Here is a 19,084-nt window from a genome sequence, read left to right on the forward strand (position 1 = left end):
TAGTCTGTGCTTCTAGGACGTATTTATAAACAGCAAGTTCTTGTTTTCTTGGTTACTTTCCGTAGATTTAGCTGTCAGCTTAATGAGAATTAGAGTGCTGTTCCTCACTAGACACCTTATTATCTGTGCAGGAGGAACTGTTTTGAAAGGAAATAAGCTTTGCATTTCTTAAATTATGTTTTGAATATTTATATGAGGAAAACAGTTGTCAGTGAATAGAAAGCTAGAGATCAAGTGTGCCTAGAGATGAGGCTAGAAGTATAGGTCATTTCTGAGACTGGATTATGTAATTGAAAAGGTGAGGACTGGAAGAAGAGCTTTTTTCTTATCAGTTTGACTCTGGAACTGATTTTCATGTGAATATGTCATGACTCTTTAATATGTAATTAGGAGAAGTTCCTCCTTCAGAACTCAAATCCTAACTACTTCTATTGCCCACACTATATGGAACATAGGTATTTTTGTTGTTAACTGCTTGACCAGTATCTCCATATCAGCAGAGCTACTTATATATGCTTAGAAAGTGGGATAAACATTTTCAGTAGTTTAAACTCTTCTTTTACATTTAGCTGTAGTTACACATTTTGCTGTGTTTTGTAGATGCATGTTACATATAGGGCATACATGCCCTACTAAGCTTAAATTTCCTCCAGTGTGAAATGGCTAGGTTGAATCCCTTCCATAGGCCATAACTATGCTAAACGTCTGTGAAGACCATCTTAACTTTGAAGGAATCAAAAATAGAAAATTCTGGCTTTGTCACAGATGTCTAAGTCCATGTCAATCTGATACTCCTCTGGAAGACTGAGTGTCAGTATTTTATCCAGTGGAGGGTTTTTACATTATTTACAGGGACAAAATCCTGTGCATACATTATCTCTAAACGCTTCTATATTAAATATCGCGGTGGTACCATTCAAGTCTACAGATAAAAAAAATCATGCCAATGATAAGTAACACCACTTCCAGAGGAGTTTAGATGAAAACATTTTCAGTTTTTATTGTTCATTGTTCCTCAGATATACTGATATGTAAGAAGCAACCTTTTCTCAGCTCCTAGAAAGGTAGAAGAATTATTACCTCTTGCTTTCCATCATAGACACTGGACTCTATTACAGAAGTCAAGTTTATAAAGAGTTTGTCATGTTTAGCTTTGTAATCAAGCTTCTCACTAAAACAACAAAAGAAAAAAGAACATTTCAAAAAAAGATCACCCCTTCTGAAACCTGCTGTCGTTTTCGTCCCACCTGTTTGCCCTTTTGGAAATGCCAGGAGACGGGATTCTTACAGCGGTTGTGCTTGTTCTCAGAATGACTTTCCATGTGCAGAGTCCCCGGGAAATGACAGTGAGATTGCCACTGGGAATCTTCCTGTGCTGCTACTGGGAACCCGCACAATAGTGTGCCGGGGCACACAACCAGGTGGTAATATGAAATGGTGTGCTCTACCCCAAACGGTATTGAGCGTGTCGGCACTGCTGCTTGGTCTGCTTGCTGCGTGAGAGAAATGAAGGGTTGTCAAGCATTGGAACAGGCTGCCCAGGGAAGTGGTGGTTTAAATACCACCCTGGAGGTATTTAAAAGACATGTAGATGTGGCACTTAGGGACAGGGTTTGGTGGTGGACTTGGCAGTGTTAGGTTTACGGTTAGACTCGATCTTAGAGGTCTTTGCTAACCTAAATGATTCTACGATCTCACTGGGATATTTGGCGCTTTATTTTCTTTTGTTCGAGTTGAAAGCAGATTGCCTTTTTCACTGTTTGCAGTAAAATTCACAGTTACAGAGACAGACTGGAAAGCTGACTGGAAGAAGCCTTAGTTAAGGAAATACTGGAAGGTATCTGTTAGGAGAAGGTCTTTTCCCCAGTAGGGTGAGCTGAAGTATTAATCTGTTGCAAAATGCCTCTTGTTTGGGTCACCGTTATGCTACGCTACAAAAGGGACTTTCTACCAATGGCACTTGGTGATTTCTGCTTTTATTTCATTCCTAACATTTCTAGAGCTGGAATATGTAGCTGCCAATATAACGTGCTACCAGGATACCTCCAGTTTCCCAGGTGCTCTCTGTAGCGTCAGCACGTGGTTAATGCGTAGCCTGAACTCCGTGCTGGATTCATCTTTGCTGCTAGCCCGTTTCACCGCGGTCCTCAGAACGTGGGGTGTGCTGCACAGATACTAGATGCGGTGGAGAACTCCCACTAACTCTGCTGCACGTGCTGGCATGCACAGTGAGGCTTTTTATCCTAAGTTTAAAAATTTGGTCTTTGAAGCTGCGAGGGGCACCAGACAAGCCTGTGGACTATGGGCCAAAAGAGAACAGTGAAAGTGGTACAAGCTGAACGTCTGTGCTGTCATTGTGATTCTTAATTTCAGGTGTGCAGTTGTGCTTAAAGTGGCAGAAAGCCTCTAAGTAGGGTCCAAAGATACTTTGCTACACGGTTAATTCACCCAGAAGAGTGCAGGGCAGGAAAACAACTAACCTGTTAAGCTTTTGCATACCTCTAACTTTCTTGGCTAAGCAACCTCATGTTCCAACGTCTAGAAACATTAGCTAATAGTCACCTCCTGACTAGCAACTTACCTTCTGATAACCATGAAGGCAGTCATTATGGAGACAACAAGCAAAAATTCAAAAAAAGTAAGAAGGAGTAAGGAAACCATTGACAAAAGACAGGAGAACGCATTTGGACTCAAGTAGACGAAGGTGTTCAAAATAAGACCCATTCCTCTACCACACTTTCAAAAGAGCATGCAGATCATTCCCACCAGTTCCCATCATGATATAGGCTGCAGTGGAACAAAAGTGTTTTGTTGTTCATGTTTCTTTAACATAAAATACTGGTTCAATACGTGTATTTCAATCAATCATAGAAGAAAAGCATCACAATGCAAAGATGCAATAGTACCTCTGGGCACTCTGATGGCAATGATAAGGGTTCACTTGATTTAACATCAAAAGTCCATCTTGGATTCAGTTTAGGCCTCTATATTTCTGCAGTGAGAAGGAGAATGTTTCTGTTTAAAATGTTTCATGCTGTTAAAAATAGATAAATGTCATAGTAATGGCAATCACTGAATGGAATAAGGAGGATATAATTTGTTCTTTTTTCTACACATTTTTACAAAAACAGCATTTGCACTTTAAAAAATGTATTTTATAATATCCCTGGCTATTTTATTTTACTATATTGAAGTTTTATCCTAGGCTGAAACCAACTTAAATTCAAATTATAGTGTCTTTATTGAATCAGATGAATCAGAACATTGTGCCTGGTATTGTTCCATTAATGTTCTTGGGAAATAGATTTTAATGACTTTTTTTCAGTGTTGGAATTACTACTGCTTGTGTGAATTATGCATATTTCAAACATTTAAAATAAGTATTTTGTTTCAAAAAAAAGAGGTTGTTTTCATTGCTTTTTCATTAAGGAGTAATAGCAAAACGTGGAAGTCAGCTGCACTCCTAATGTTTACTGGAGATCTGTTTCTTTTAAAATCGGTTAAAATTAGCAAACCTTAGGTGAAGGTTCCTGTCTTTGTCCTTACTCTGTCTACCCCTTGGAGCATTTTCTTTTGCGTTTTCTTGTTCTTAGTCAAATTATGATGTATGATTAACTGGTGTAGGATGAGGACCATGACATCATTGTGCAGCGTGAGTTTCAAAATGATGTTTTGGCCATTTTGTCAAAGGAACAAAACTTGTCTGGAGATGAAGAGACAGACAATGGTGATGATGACAATGAAGATGAAGAAGAAACAGAAACAGAAGAAGAAGCAGAAGGAGGAGGGGAAGGAACAGAGAAAGAAGAGGAGATAGAGGAAAAATCTGAAAAAGAGAAACATAGTAAAACACCTGAGGGAGAGAAAAGCAGTAATAGCACAGTTGAAACTGTAGAGGTAAAATCATTTACTCCTATTAAGTTATTGGTCTCTGAAAGCACTTGGTTCTATATAACTTCCATTAGTTTGAATATATGTGTAGGTATCTTGGAAATGCAGAGTTGTTGTTTGGGGTGGTTTTGGTAAAGGGAGGAACACATATGTAGGTGTTAATAGTTAAACATTTTCTTTTTTAACAAGAGTGAAAGTATAGATTTCATTGTTTTGTCTCTCTATAGACAGAAGAGACTACTCAGAAAGAGACCATCATTCATCAGGGTAAGAATACAATTCCTAAGAATTGGATCATTACGGACACTCTAAAACCAAATAAAACATTTCAAAAGATAAAACTTTTATAAACAATCCCTATTATAAAAATACTGAGCAATACAGTTATTGTCAGTAGTTGATAAAGCAGTTCTTGAGAGGTGATGAAATTGGAGAGGCAATAAACCATTACTAATTGTTAATGATTCGAAAGAAAAAATTACTTTTCCCAGTTAAGTATCAGAGGAAGTCCACAAGAAGGACTTTCTCTTAGCAGGACTGTATCTTACTTGCTAAGAGCAGTTCTAGTTGTGCGGTGACAAAGTAATGGTAGTTACTCTGGTATTATCTCTCAAGCTACTTCTTCAGGTGCTGCGCTGCTTCACTTCAACAGAGAAGCTTCTCAAAAGTCTCATCTCTGTCAACTGACATTTCCTCATTACGTTCACAAACAGATTATTTTAGGTGAAATGTGGTATTGAACACTGTTCGGAGATGCTGAAGATGTAACTCTAGATGTTTTCTGTAGTTTTGATGACTGTTTGAGTGAACTGTATATTCCTTTAGAAAAGCTGGAGAGCGTGAAGTTGGGTGCCCTGTATGCAAGACAAGTAAAAAATATTTACTTTATTTTAGAAATTCTGGAATAATCTATAATTGTTCTTTTGAAAGAAAATAACAAATGTGGTATAAAAGAGACCACTGCCTTAATACTGAAGAAGCTATGCCATTTATTTTCAATCTTATGGAAATAGCTTGTCCAGAATGGATGCTTAAATATTTTTCCATCATCCAGTGTTCTGGAAGTTTTGATATTAAGTTCTAAATTTATATCATTCCTACAGGGAGGATAGGAAAATTTAAACACAGGAACATCAACTCAGATGGAAAGTTCTCCCTTTCCCAGAATTGTTTCTATGGAATAAAATTCACACTGAACCATAACTCCTGATGTAAAAGTCAGCTTTTCCAAATTAGAATATACTTTCAAAATCAGTGTGCAAGACATTGTTTTCTGTCAGCAAGAGGAAACTATGAGTGTCAAGTCAAAACATTTTGTATAATGTCACTGCCATAAGTGTTCTGTTCTTGAAAATTGAGCACCTGGAGAATAATACAAGGGCATTATATAGAGAGATTAAAAAAACTAAAACATTCTTGTCAGGCTGGGCACGAAGTTGAACTGAATATTCTGATAGCTTTTTTTTTTTAAGATCCACATTTTATTTAGTGATTTTTACTTCAAAAATAATTTGAAGAACAGTTTTTTCTGCTCTTAATTTGCAAGTATCAGAAGGAAGTTAATATAAAGGTTTATATTATTGTAGAAAAAGAAAGCACTGACAATCACACTGTGAACAACTCTTCAGAGAACACCGATGACCAAGTAACTGGAGAAATCGTTGGGAGGAAAAAGGTACGTGGCCTGATTTTTTTCTTCTAGTTTTACCAATGACCAAGAAGGCAGTGGGCAGTTACAAAGCTGAAGCAAATACCCCAATTTACCTGATCTGCATAAACAATTAAACTGCTGAGCAACCTGTTCCTTCTGTTTAAGATTTGATTTTATTTTGTGATAAAATAGCTTAAAATTGTCCAAATAATTGGTCTGTTAAAATAAATCATGGTACTTCTGTCAGTAGAAATGAGATAAAGCCCATTATCACCTGTTCATGTGTAGCATGCCCATAAGAGATACGTTGTTAATCCCATCAGATTTTGGTGAGGTGAAAACTTACGACTTGATTCCTATGGGACGTTATCTAAAAATATTTTCGACTGTATTTCTTTCTGAAAGCAGCAGCTGGGCTAATTGACCTTTTATCTATTTCCAACATGCATTGATTTAAAGACTGTGTTTATCTATATATATGCATGTTGAGGAGTACCTTATATGGAATTTCTTATGGGTTTAGGATCCAAAGGCTTCTGCAGAGACTGGCTGCTGTGTTTCCTGTTGAACAAAGACCTTAAGCACCGATTAACTTCAAGCACGTGTATAGTCTCACTGACATAAAAACACATTGTCATTAACTTTAATGGGACTACACACATGTTTATAATGAAGCATGTTAAGCGTTTACTGCTCTGGGGCTTTGCAGGTCTGAGCCTATATTTTTGCCTCAGTCTCTTTGAAAGAAACAGAAATAATTTTGCACCACTTGCAGGATTTTGTACAAACTGTACAGTGTGTAATTTGACAAAATGCAGTCATTTTAACTTCTCTGATTCATTTGTGCTATTTTGACACATTTCAAACATTGCAGCAGAATGTTTTTCATTAACATTTTTTAGATAGTCATTTTGTTTTGAAAAAATGATTTATTTTACTGAGGAGAAGTTTGCATCCTAAATTGACCTTGGTATATACAAAAGGCTTTGTAGTTTTTTTAACCTTGAGTTTCACAGCTAACTGTTCTGGGCATATTATTTACCTGTTTTTTACTCCAGTTTTCCCTGTTTAAGCGAAAGCCACTGACAGGCCAGAAGAATGTATGTAGCAGAAAGGAAGATAGATCTGGAAAGCCATTACAGAGTGGACAAGAAAAAGAAAAGGAAGATTTATCTGGTGAAGACAGTAAAGATGAAAACCAGAATCATACATTGGAGAATTCCAGGGAAACTGTGACTAACCAGGACAGAAGGACGAAATCTTCTACTTGTATATTACTCTAACACTGTTATAGCATGTAAGAATGTGACAGTCTTAAAGCACATAGTGCAGTTTTTACTTGAAAACAGTTATGACTCACTAGAGATGTTGATGGTTGCTTTTTTGATTGATTTGATTGCTGTGATTTTAAACATGCAGACCATTTTCTTGATATTTATTGATAATTTTAATACTTGCAGTTGATATGTTCATCAGCATCTTGCTGGAGTTCTGTGGCCTTAACTGTTAGTGTTGTAAAACAAAAATATATTTTTTTATATGAAAAGTTGAATACAGGCATTTCATGGTTTTTGCTAAATAATTTTATTCTGTTTCAGTCTACAGAGTACCACTTTCAGTACGATATTCCTGCAAAATTATAATATTTGGTAAAAGATACTATTTGGTTTAACAACCTATATAAGAATATTGAAGTTCACATTTTAAAGAGGATACTAAGTTACTTACAAATACATATGCCTCCTTCTGTTTTGACTTACAAAAATAGCAATAAAACTTCCAAGTTAACATGTAGGCCATTATTGAGGAAGGTACTTAAGTATGCGCCTAATTTCATATAGGGCAGTAGTTCCACTGGAAACAGTATCTAAGAGTAGTGTAAGTATGTAAGTATCCTGCCAAACTGGGACTTTGGAGTAACCTTTCATTTCTGAGAGATGCTGAACACCTTCACTCCTGCTGAAATCGGCGTAAGTTGATAGGACTCTGTCCTCACAGAATCGGGCCCAATAAAAACTGGACATCCTCACGGTTGTTTCAGTTGGATTCTAATCCTATATGCTTTGACCATCCATACCTTAATGAGTCTCTAGTGAAGCTTTTCTTACAGGAAAATAATGTAACCAAAGTTACTACGGAACACATTGGTATGACAGAAGATTATGGGCTAAATATTCATGTTTTTCTCAGGCAACATGGTTTTTCTTCAGCTGGAGACTGAGTAGCAGGAGTAGTGAATCTCATGACTGGTATGGGTGAGCAGAATGTTTCGGTTTTTAATTAGTCCGAGAAGCAGAAGTGAGAAACCCACTATTCTAATTACCAGCATTCCCTCTAAATAAAATTTGATTACTCAGAATTTAGTCCAGGTGAATAATACTGTTATGGATCTGATCCAGGGTCGGTGTTTGCCCCCAAACTAAAGAATAAGCATACTGAAATATGCTTAGGTTTTATGAATATACACAAGCACTAGCGTAAATATAAAATAAATAATTATTTCTAAACGGAGTACTTTTCAGAATACTTTACAAGGGACAGATGATCTTTGTAGGAAACCTAGGAAAATGTTATTTAATTTCACTGACATACAAACACATTTTAATATGCCTTTGGCCATATTTTGCCTTTGGATTATCAGTATTCCTAGTTTCAGAGTTGCTTCAGTTTTATATAACAGAAGTGTCTGGAGTTGTATTCAACCTAGAATTTGATTCAGCTGAATGCTTTGTCCCTGTAAGTATGACAGGTGCCCGGATTCTTTCACAGGGCCTCCACTGTGCTACAGTAAGCATCGTACTAATAACCTGGACGCTTGGGTCATCTTTTGCCAGAGGTAATTAAGATCCTTTTGTTTCTGTTATTTTTCTTTGGGCTACTCTCAAGTTCTGCAGTGAACCTTACATGAGCTGGGGTTTTTTGCCAATGTGCACTCTATTTACATATTTTCTTGTTTTTCTGAATGCATATGTGGTTTGTGTTCTAGTTGGATACTGTTGTGAATAGTAAGGAAGTGGAAAAGGAGAAAGAAATAACGTCCTCATTAATTTAAATAAGCTTTAATTATTTTTTAAGTGGAGATCAATCACAGAAATTGTTACCATAAGGACAATTTCTTTTTGTAAAATTTGAACTAATTTAGTGAAAAATATGACTTTAAAATGGGAATTACCCTTAAACCTAATGCTACAAAAGTTTATGTAATGAATTCTAAACTGATGTACACCAAAGGAGTTTCAGGGACTTGTACATTTATCTGGTCCATACACTTTGTTTAAGAAGAAGCAGGAGCAAATTAATCCATTCAGATGTCTTTTTTACATGTCTTCCTCGGTAATAAAAAAAGATTAAACAAATAAAACAAGTTAAATGTACATGTGTATTAATTTAAAGTGGGGGTTTTTTTAACAAATTCACAGTCCTTGTGATAAAAATGTAAGGGTTTTTTATTACTGAAAGGCTTTCATCAACTGATGAGTAGCAAAAAGTTGTAGAAACATAGTACATTTTTCTGTTTTTTCTTGCTTTCCCAAAGATAACTGTATCGAATTAAATCTTTATTTCTAGACTTCACAGCCCTGTCATACAACTGAGATTGTGCTTTAGAATTGCTGGGTTTCTAAAATTTCACCATCGAACCTACCACGAGGTGGAGTTCGTGCTCTTCGAAGGTGTAACTGTCTCATCCCACCCAGCCTTTGGAGCCAGGAATTTTCCTTCCCCTGGCCCCTGAAAAGCAGTTGAAGATACTCACTCTGTATCAAATTTTCTGATTCAAAATTCTCTGAAAACTTTATGTTTTCTGGCGTATCGCTTTTGGCATTGAAGTGGTCTGGTACCTTGACAAGTTTATATAGTATATTTTTAAAGTTTTAGACAGTGATTTGTAAAAATATAAAGATATAAAAATACAATTACTCATTTATTTCTCAGTGTATACATAGATGTTCAAGTGGTTAAATTCTGATACATAAATCTAAGTCTAGGTATACATTTGATCTAAAAAGAAGTGCTATTAGTGCATCTTGAATATGTATATATGTATATGCACTGATACATATATATGTGTGTATATATACATGAAGATATATGTATATATAGACATATGTATGTGTGTGTATGTATATGAATGATCAAACGTGTACCTGACCTCCTGAAATTTCATTTCATCCATATATTTACGTATGCATGTTTACTGATTTCCAGGAAGCACAGGATTCATTTATGCAGCTACTGTTCCTATACAAGTTTCTGATGATTGAAGTAGAAAAGGAGAGAACATGCTGTTTTGACAGTATTTTATATACACAAAGATGATGATAATAATAAATAATAGTAATAATAATAATAAATCAAATGAACTTTGTGCAACTTTTTCCTTTTTCTTCCAGGAAATAGTTGTATAATATGCAAACTATGTCCAGTCTTTGTCCCTGGGGAAGATTTTAAGTCATGCTGTTGACATTAGGGTAGTTGAAGTAAATTGAGTTAATATCATAATGGTAAACCACTGTAAGTCCTGATAATCATGTATACGCAAGCTAATCTTACATGACTATTGATAAGCTAAGTAGGGGTTGACTTAAAATGTGCTCATGAAAAAGGCATTAACTTGTCCAGCTTTCGACATCTAGCATTTCTGACATTTAGTTAGTATATCAGACATGCTTTCTTGCACACGAAGCCCATTCTGTACTCAATTTCTGTTGAAATTGCTGGCCAGGCTCCTTGCTGACGCAGAAGGGGGCAGTTCTTAAAGCGACATAGTTACGCTACCACTACCGGTACTACTGACACTACTCTCTACATCTAATGCCCCAAGGTGAACGAGTGGGCATTTCTCAGATTTATGACATGTATTTAGCAGCATGGATGCTTAACAACATAGAAAAAAGAAATGTTCCAAAAATACCTAAAATATCTGAATTAGCAGTAGAAAGGAGATCTGTTTGAGTTGGATATTAAAATCCAATATTGAGCACCTTTAAAAATACCGAAATGTTGTATAGGGAAATGATAACCATTTACTGCATCCTTGGATTATTTTCTCTCTTTAAAATGTAAACAAACGATCTCTAAATTCCCTCAGAGTGTTTTTAAGAGCTATATTATTTATACCATTCATCACTCGCAGGGGTTTACAACATTTTCACACCTTAAATTCCTTTAAGAACATAAATAGTGTTCTGGTTAACTGTGATGAGACCACTGTTGGTGAGAAATTAATGCTTTGGTAGTAGGTCTGCTTTGCTCACTATCTCATACTGATTGAGGTCTCTTCACACCTGTTTGCCTTCCAAGACTGTGTTGGAATTACATTTTAATCAAGCTATATAATTACCAGTCTCTTTTTCAGGACCAGATAGTAATGACTCAACAAAACCATTGCAAAATCTAAATCTGGCTAAACTGTTGCTCTTGTATTTGTACACAAAGAAATCTTTCGTTTTCAAGACCATTCTCATTTGATGTCGAAACAGTTTAGACACAGCTGTTTCCAATCACACTCATCAAAAGCTTTAGAGATATTAACAGAATTTTAAGAGATGTAAACAGCTTTTAAAAAAAAATAAGATATGGAGGTTTTGTTCTTTAGTATATCTGTTAAATGTTAAACCATGTATCTGCTGATATACCACAACCTAGTCTTAAAAATATTAATGCATCATTCAGTATCTAACTAAGAATGCAATGTTGTCTCCCCCCACAAAATTTCTGGTTTGCTGGTTGCCTAAGACACAAGCACCCCACCAGATGGAAGGGGGAAAAGGCAACTGGTATCATGAAGACTTGCTACATAGGTATACCAATGTATATGCTATGTATGAGCCTGACCTAGACTTTCTTATTGAAATTTTCCATAGCAAGGTTGTTGGTATCAAAGAAATTGAGGGAAAGTTAGTCTAGCCATCTCCTTTGTGCCATTTGCTGGAAGGGAGGGCGTGAGGCCACCATTAACCTGGAGGACCCAAGGAGACTTCCTCAGATCATTGATGTAGGGAGCACGTAAGTGCTCAGGGATGGAAGACGCAGAGAGTGCAGCCCTGAAGAATGTTTCATTTCCTTAGAATACATTATTTCTACAGCCAGGGCAGTATATTCTTTTGTAGTGTTGCAAAGGAGTGTGACCATTGAGGTTTGGGTGTGATGTAAGAAAATTATTAGGATATAACTTAAGATTATTATTTCACACAAGAAACTATTTGATCATTATCTCTGTTATTTAAGCTTCTAGAACAAGATTTTCCATTGGTTTACAGCCTTCTGGCATTTTTAGCTGGTGATGCCGTCTTCTAGACTGGCCTCTAGTATCCTGTCTGTCATCTTAGGAAAACCAGCTTTCTATTAGAAAACATGAATATATCACTTAAAAATACAAAATGAGTCTCTTTGACAGGCATGCTATCTGCAGTGGAGATGCCTTTTGAAAAGGGCACTGACTGAATGTAGCATCTACTCTGCGTGAACACGTGCTGGCAGTGAAGTTTCATAGGCATGTGCTGAAAGCAGCAGCGTGGTAAGATTGAGGAATTTTGTCTTATCATTCCCCAGAAAGTGCTCTACGTGACACACATCCACCTGCCTCTTTCTGTCCATGCCTCCCCCGACTCTTTTTTGCCTTTTTGCCTCTCAGCGCCTCCAGTTCCTCACCACAGCAGTGCCTACAGCAGAGCTGCTCTTCCTGCCCGTTATCTCCACAGGTCAATCCCAATCTTTGCTTCCATTTCAGTCTCCCTCTCTGGGACTCTTTGTCAGAGCTTCAGAAACATGCCAACGCTGGAGTGCACCCCACCAGCCTGCAAGCACCCAGATTGCCCCCAGTGTGGGATGCTAACAGCATCCTAGCAAAGTTCATACGCAACAGGCTGACATCCAGAGGAAAAAAATTGGCCCTAGGAGATGGGAATTCCAAGCAGCTGGAAGGAGGGTCTGATAACAGCAAACATTGAGCAACAAGTAAGTATTTCTAACTGTTGCTGTCACTAAACATCCTAAGAAACTAATCCGTAAACTTCAAGAATTGAAAGAATTGTACAGAAGAACTGCATCATCATCATTATTATTGTTACTATTATTTTTTGTTATTTTTATTTTAGGACAGTCTCGATTTCTGCAGGTATTCACACAAGTAATTTTAAGTATTAGAGTGTTCTCATTCAGTAAGGCTATTCACAGGTCTAAAAACACTGGGCTGTTGTTTGGATGGGACCCCCAGTTTGTCATCCTCTTAACATAACTAATCGAATCTTAGTTGGGTCTTCCAAAACTTAATTACACACAGCTGAGTTGCTGGTTTGTTGGTTTTTTTTTTTCCTTATCATCCTTTTACTATTTGGAGAAAAATTATTAGATTGTTAAACTTTATTAAAAATTGTACTTTAGTGAATTTCTCCCCTCCATCAAAAGCTGTATTTATTATCACTGTAACTGTAGTTAAGTTACAGCTATTCTGGTAGAGAGTAATAAAATTATATTTCTGAACTGCTGTTAAAAAAAGCATGAAGGAGAAATTACATGCTTAAATTAACTCCTTGGTATAATAAGAATATATCTTTAAGTGTCCAAGAGTGCTTAACTTTGCTCTGGGTCTTACTGTTTATTCAGCTAAGACATTCTCACATACTTTTATCCTGTACTGTTGCTTAATTTTAGGTTTTAAAGTTAATTTACCTCCAAACAGTCAAAAACTGAATCTTCAATGGAAAGCACACTGGTCATTTCTTGCGTAATGCCAGTAGTGCCTGGAACTCCAAATAACCACAAGCTTAAATATTTGGAATTTTTTCTATGAAAATTGAAAGCTGAACTGTGATGAAAAAATGACCACGACTATGCTTTCAAATTAAATAAATGTGACATTTGTTTAATACATTCCTACTTCCAAATGCTTTGTCCTATTAAAGGGTCCCTTAAGAAAACTACAAAAATCTAATTTATGTTACGAATTCAAAAAAATTTTTTAAAAATGCCTTGAACTTGTCTATCAAGCCCCAATCTTTTGGATGGTTTTAGAGAGCTGTCATCCTAACAAAGACGCAGACTAAGAGTTACATTGCACAGAGAAACTCCAGAGCCAACTTGCATCTGAATGAATGCACACCTCAGTATTGGCATGTTTACAAGGCTAATTTCAAACAGTCCATGAAGGATACATTCACACTGCTAGTTATGCTCGTACTTGCATCTAAATTTGAGCTGTAACTTGCAGGCTATGTAAACTCTTAAATCTTTTGCCTTTCTCAGGGCAGTGAGAACTCCAAGAGTTGGATGCTAGAGGAAAACCAGCATCCCAGGCGAGCTCACTCACAATGCACATAGTACGCTTTGCAGAAACCCCCGCAGTCGGCAGCCAAGACATGGTAAAAACCAGCCTGAAAACACCCATGGTTACGCTGTTTGAATGGATGGAATCGTGCCTATGCAATCAGGAGCAACACAAAAGCAGTTTAAAAACTCACTGATCACAGTGAATCAAATGGGATGCTTGTCTGTACCAATTTGGGCACCACACCAGCAGTTAACTGACTGCACGTAACACTGACGACTTCGCTTCCCGCACAAACAGGCTGTCCACACAAGGAGGGATTTGTCACCACCACCAAGTTTCTGTACGGTGACAACACAGTTTTAAATGGCTAGGAAAGGCTTCCCAAGAGAGGGGCTGTGAGCCCTGTGGTCTGGACAATACTGGGGCAGCTGATGGAGAAGCTGCAGCTGCATTAAAACTTTGACTGGCAGCACCTTCTTGTACAATGCTACCATGCTAGTATAGCTTTTATATTCTTAGGAAGACTATCTAAATGAAGGCCAGTATTTTGGAAATGGGCAGCTAAAACGACATACACAAAGAGAAAGCAAGAGATATCTGACCCATTGTCCTGGTTTCAGCTGGAATAAAGTTAATTTTCTTCTTAGTAGCTGGTATAGTGCTGTGTTTTGGATTTAGGATGAGAATAATGTTGATAACATACTGATGTTGACTAAGTCAAGGACTTTTCAGCTTCTCATACTGCCCTGCCAGTAGAGGCTGGGGGAGCACAAGAAGTTGGGAGGGGATGCAGCCACGACAGCTGACCCAAGCGAGCCACAGGTGTATTCCATACCATGTGATGTCATGCCCAGTATATAAACTGGGGGTGGTTGGCTGTGTAGTTGTAGTTTCCCTTCCTTTTCTGTCCTATTAGGCTGTCTTTATCTCAACCCATGAGTTTTACTTTTTTTTTTTCCCCTTGATTTTTCTCCCCCATTCCACTGGGTGGGGGGAGTGAGTGAGCAGCTGCGTGGTGCTTAGTTGCCAGCTGGGGTTAAACCACAACACCCATTAAGATCTGCTTCAGGTACCTCTATTATTCCAGCACATTTGAGTGCTCAACTTTTACCAAAGTCTTGCAGCACAGATTAACTACAGAGATTATCACTATTTATTACAGATTTTTAACATTTTACTTTAATCTTTTCTATGATATCTGTGCCAATAATAATAGCCTAAAGCACTCCTTTTTTGTTATTTTCTACTTTCAAGGAGAGTAATGTTAGTCTTTTTAATCTCTCCTCGCATGGAAATGTAATCTTTCCTTAGGCTGTTAAACTGTAATGGCTCAGATGTTGGTTTTGTTACTTTTTTTTTTTTTTTAAACAAGGTGATCAAAACGGAATATCGAAGCCATACTTGAGCTGCATCTGCACTGGACAGAGCATGATCAACTTGGAGAAGTGTTGGTGCTGAGGACCCAGTTCCTACTCATACCCATCAGGTATTTTACTCAAGAGGAGCCCCATAGGTGCAGGAGCTGCACTCACTCCTGTGCGCGTTCTGGTCTCAAGCATACAATGTAGTGGATTCAAGCGGGGAGGTGTACTTGAGGTGTACTCCTCATCCAAACAAAAACTCTGATGAGAAGAAAACATTTTAGAGAAAGCTCCCAAACACAGCACCTGCCTAGATTTTTATTCTAATTACCAGCAAGATCCCATTTCTTTCCTTGGTCACTTTGGTTCACTCAGTCTCAAAATTAGTTAGGCAAAACTGGTGCCTCTTCTTCCGCTGTTTCCAAACTGACATCTCCCCTTGAGAAGACTATCCTCCCTCTGAAAATTGATGTCCCTTATTTCTGAAGAAATATTCCTTTACTTCCTAGTTAGTAATTTCCCCGTTTGTGCTTTGCTGCAAATAGTGCAGCAGGTGTGTGGGACCCTCGGAACTCCCTTGGGATCTCTCCCCCTCGCTGCCCCAGCACGCAAACTCTTCCCAGGCTAGCCGGCGCCAGTGCTTTCCCCCACCTTCAGCAGTTTACAGTGCACGTTAGATGGTACCTCTAATGGTGGAAAGGGAAAAAAAAATAAAAAATTCGAAGTCTAGCTGTAGTCAAGCTGCAGGCTTGATAGATCTCAAAATCAAAAGCGTTGGAACATACGGTGCTCTGTCTGAAGCCCTCGCTTCCGTAGGCTAGGAGCGATTGGGGAATTTGCTTTCATCTGGAAAACAGAAAAAAAAGACCTCTAGTCTTTGTGGTTATGGAAGAAAGCCTGAAACTATGACCCCGCAACACCCTAGCAGCTCAAAAGGTCAATGGGAAATGTGAAGACTTCGAACTTTTTTTCTAAATCTCATGACTTGAGGATCTGACTCATGGTTTCTTAACGTTTAAGGCTGCCCATCTGCGAACTGCTGAGCAACCGGAGCCGTTCATCTTGAAAAAGTACCGTCCCGTTCCCCCGCACTGCTGCCCGTGAAACTCTCCGGGCCTGCGCCGGCACCCACGGCCACCCGGGACGGGACGGGAGGCGGGAGCGCCGTGCTTTCCCTGCGTGGCCCTACCTGACCAGAGAAGGGACTGGACCCAGCCAGGCCACGCAACGCACACACCGGGGCGAGGGACCCCAGACCTCCCGCCGGGCCGTTCCCGGCGGCCACGTCGGAGGGGAGCCGTGCCCACGGGCGGGAGGAGCCACTCGGGGAAGGGGTGGTGGTGGGGAGAACCGTGGAGCAAACCGGCGCCGGAGCCCTGAGGCGGGGGTGGCAGCACGTCCCTCACAAGCGCCTCAGCTCGCTTCCCGCCGCCGGTGCCGGCGGGAGGCGAGGTGAGGCGGGGCGGGCGGGCTGCCCTCAGAGGAGGAGGAGAAGGAGGAGTCTCCGTCGGCGCCCGGGAGCCCGCTCGGAGAATGTCTCCGTCCCACTCCTCCTCCTCCTCCGCCTGCCCCTTTGCCGCGCAGCCCTCAGCCGGGAAGGGCCGCCGCCGCTGCCGCCGCCTCGCAGCATGGGGAGCTGCTGGCTGCGCCTCGCCGCCCTGCTCGCCCTGGGCGCCTGCCCCAGCCTGGAGTACGACGGTAGGGAAGGAAGGGAAAGAAGGAAGGGGGCCGGGGAGCCCCCCGCGGCGGGGGAGCCGTTCTCCTCACGCCGGGCAGCGAGGCGAGGGCGGGGGGGGGGGGGGGGGGGGGATGGCTTCGGCCCGGAGGGGCGTCCCGCCATGGCGGGGGGGGGGGGGAACGGGGGTCCTTGCTGCTCGCTCCCCGCCCGGAGCGCTTTGTGTCGTTCTCCGCCTCGTCCTTCCCTTGGCTCGTCAGCTCAAGGGAAGCCTGAGGGACGATTAAAAACTTTTATGGGTTTGGGGTTTAAACGCGCGGAGCGCAGGTGGGTGGTAGCCCGTCGCGGGGTATCCCGTTTGCGTCTCCTGGGAGACTCGCAGAGGGCTGAGGAGGGAGAAGGGCACCCGCTCGGAGTCGCTTGGGTTGAAGAGAGGGTCTGCGTCGTCCTTAATTGTAAAGAAGGGGCGAGAGTATGCCTGATCTACCAGCCCGGGCTCCGGGACCTTGGCGCTTACAGGTCTTCCACCAGTTTGTGTTGCTTGTGTGTGACCGCGCACACACAAAGCTTATCTCAGTTTTCAGTGTGAAGAATGAAAGGGTGAATCCGGCTGGGTTCTTACACTTCTAGTAATTAAAAAAGTATGCTTATGCTGTTTCACTTCTAATTGTTTGCGTTTGCTTTAGCAAAATTTGAAATGAGCTCAAATTTATGTCCATTGCCATGGCAAAAGGAAAGCAGCGTGTAGGTCTGCCTGCTCCTTTAAAGCAGCTGTATCTTGTCAGATGAAACGTTGCTGACTTGGCGGGTATAGCAAGCGAAGCCAGTGTAAACTGGCATGCGGTGGTGGTTTAACAGGTGTAGTCAATGAAAATTGGGTGGTCAGAACACAGCCTTCAAAGTGAGTGGGTGTTGCTTCAAATTGAGGTGAGTTACCGTGGGTTGGCAGTGAAGCCAGGCAATGAACAGGTGAGAAGGGTGTCTAATACGATTCACAGCTGTGCATGCAGAGAACCTCTGTTTGTTGAGGATACCTATTTTTTGTATCCAGGAGCTATCCCTACTTAAGATGTAGTTCTGCGCCTGGAGGGGCATAAAATGGCATAATGATGGTATTTGTGAGTTGAAGTTAGCTTTTCTTATTTTTGTTGGCATGCTTCCAGTGGCTTCTTTCCAACACGAAAGATGCTGGAATGTACTTTTATGCTCTTTCTTTACAAAACACTAAGGTATTGGACACATCAGTTGTTAAATCAACAAAGACAACAGAAGTTTCTGTCCTGGCATTTCTCTGAGGACTATTGTACTGCCAAACTCTATTTTCTTAGGAAGATGACTGAATGCTTTACTTTGTGGTTTATGTGAATGTTAGTCTTCAATTAGTTTGCAGAGGATGCTAATATCCTGTCCTTCTCGTTCTTCCTAAAAGGCCAAATGTAACTTCTCCAATCTCAAAAATCTAATTTTTGCATGTAATCCTCAAGTTGGCTGCACAATAGCCTGCTTGTTTCAGCTTTCACTCATTTGAAAGTCCAATTTTCCTCTTATGCTTAGTGTCAAAGGCTCCAAGGAGCTTAAATCATCGGCAGCTGTATTTGTAAACCCTAATATAAAGTTAAGGTTTCATGTTCCATTTCTTTTGTTTGGTTGGTTTTTAATAGAGAAAACGTGATACTCTTTCAAATCTTTATTCTCAATGTGAAATGTAGTAAAACTGTAAATAGGTATTTTCTTTAATGGTACTATGTTAGTGTGTAATAGTGCACGTTAGGCACAGAGTGCCATTAAGTAAACTAAAATAGACTTCTTCAAAAAATCTCCATAGGATACGTGTGCATGTGGCCTTCTCGCATACAGATTATACATGCACATACTTTAGTGAACTGTTAACCAGGAAGTTGATGCTTGACTATTTTGTAGACAAAGCCAAACAATCTATTTTGGATTCAGACAAAATGCTTGTTTTCAGTATTAGACTGTTATCTAAACATCAGAAATAGTCTAATCAGCTCTTGAATTCATAATTTGGTAACACTGAAGTTTTTAGTGTAGAACATTTGTGCTCTGTAACCCAAAGACTATGGTGAACACACTAAATAGAAATAATTTACATGTTGTAAACAGAGTTCTGCGATCAAATATTGATCGCAGGCATTGAAAATGAAGGCAGTATTCCGCCTGTGAAAATGTCGTTGAATTAACTATCTGCTTGGCATAAGGAAGGCAACTGAAAAATA

General features: G+C 39.7%; 2 protein-coding genes across 3 annotated transcripts in view; both read left to right on the forward strand.

Annotated features, from left to right (window-relative positions):
• Positions 1-9,470, forward strand: part of RPGR (retinitis pigmentosa GTPase regulator) — a 63,751-nt gene extending 54,281 nt beyond the window's left edge. The window contains exons 15-18 of the mRNA XM_049835359.1: positions 3,767-3,897; positions 4,119-4,158; positions 5,478-5,566; positions 6,601-9,470. Coding sequence (XP_049691316.1) covers positions 3,767-3,897; positions 4,119-4,158; positions 5,478-5,566; positions 6,601-6,825 — 485 coding nt within the window. The 3' untranslated portion in view covers positions 6,826-9,470. The remainder of the gene's footprint in view (positions 1-3,766; positions 3,898-4,118; positions 4,159-5,477; positions 5,567-6,600) is intronic.
• Positions 9,471-16,733: 7,263 nt separating this feature from the next.
• The window catches only part of SRPX (sushi repeat containing protein X-linked), a 49,559-nt gene continuing 47,208 nt past the window's right edge, over positions 16,734-19,084 (forward strand). For both annotated transcript variants that reach the window (XM_049835361.1, XM_049835362.1), the window contains exon 1: positions 16,734-16,870. In XM_049835361.1, the coding sequence (XP_049691318.1) occupies positions 16,801-16,870 (70 nt within the window). In that variant the 5' untranslated portion in view covers positions 16,734-16,800. The remainder of the gene's footprint in view (positions 16,871-19,084) is intronic.

Source organism: Accipiter gentilis, chromosome 32 (assembly GCF_929443795.1).
Source record: "Accipiter gentilis chromosome 32, bAccGen1.1, whole genome shotgun sequence".
Lineage (NCBI taxonomy): Eukaryota > Metazoa > Chordata > Aves > Accipitriformes > Accipitridae > Astur > Astur gentilis.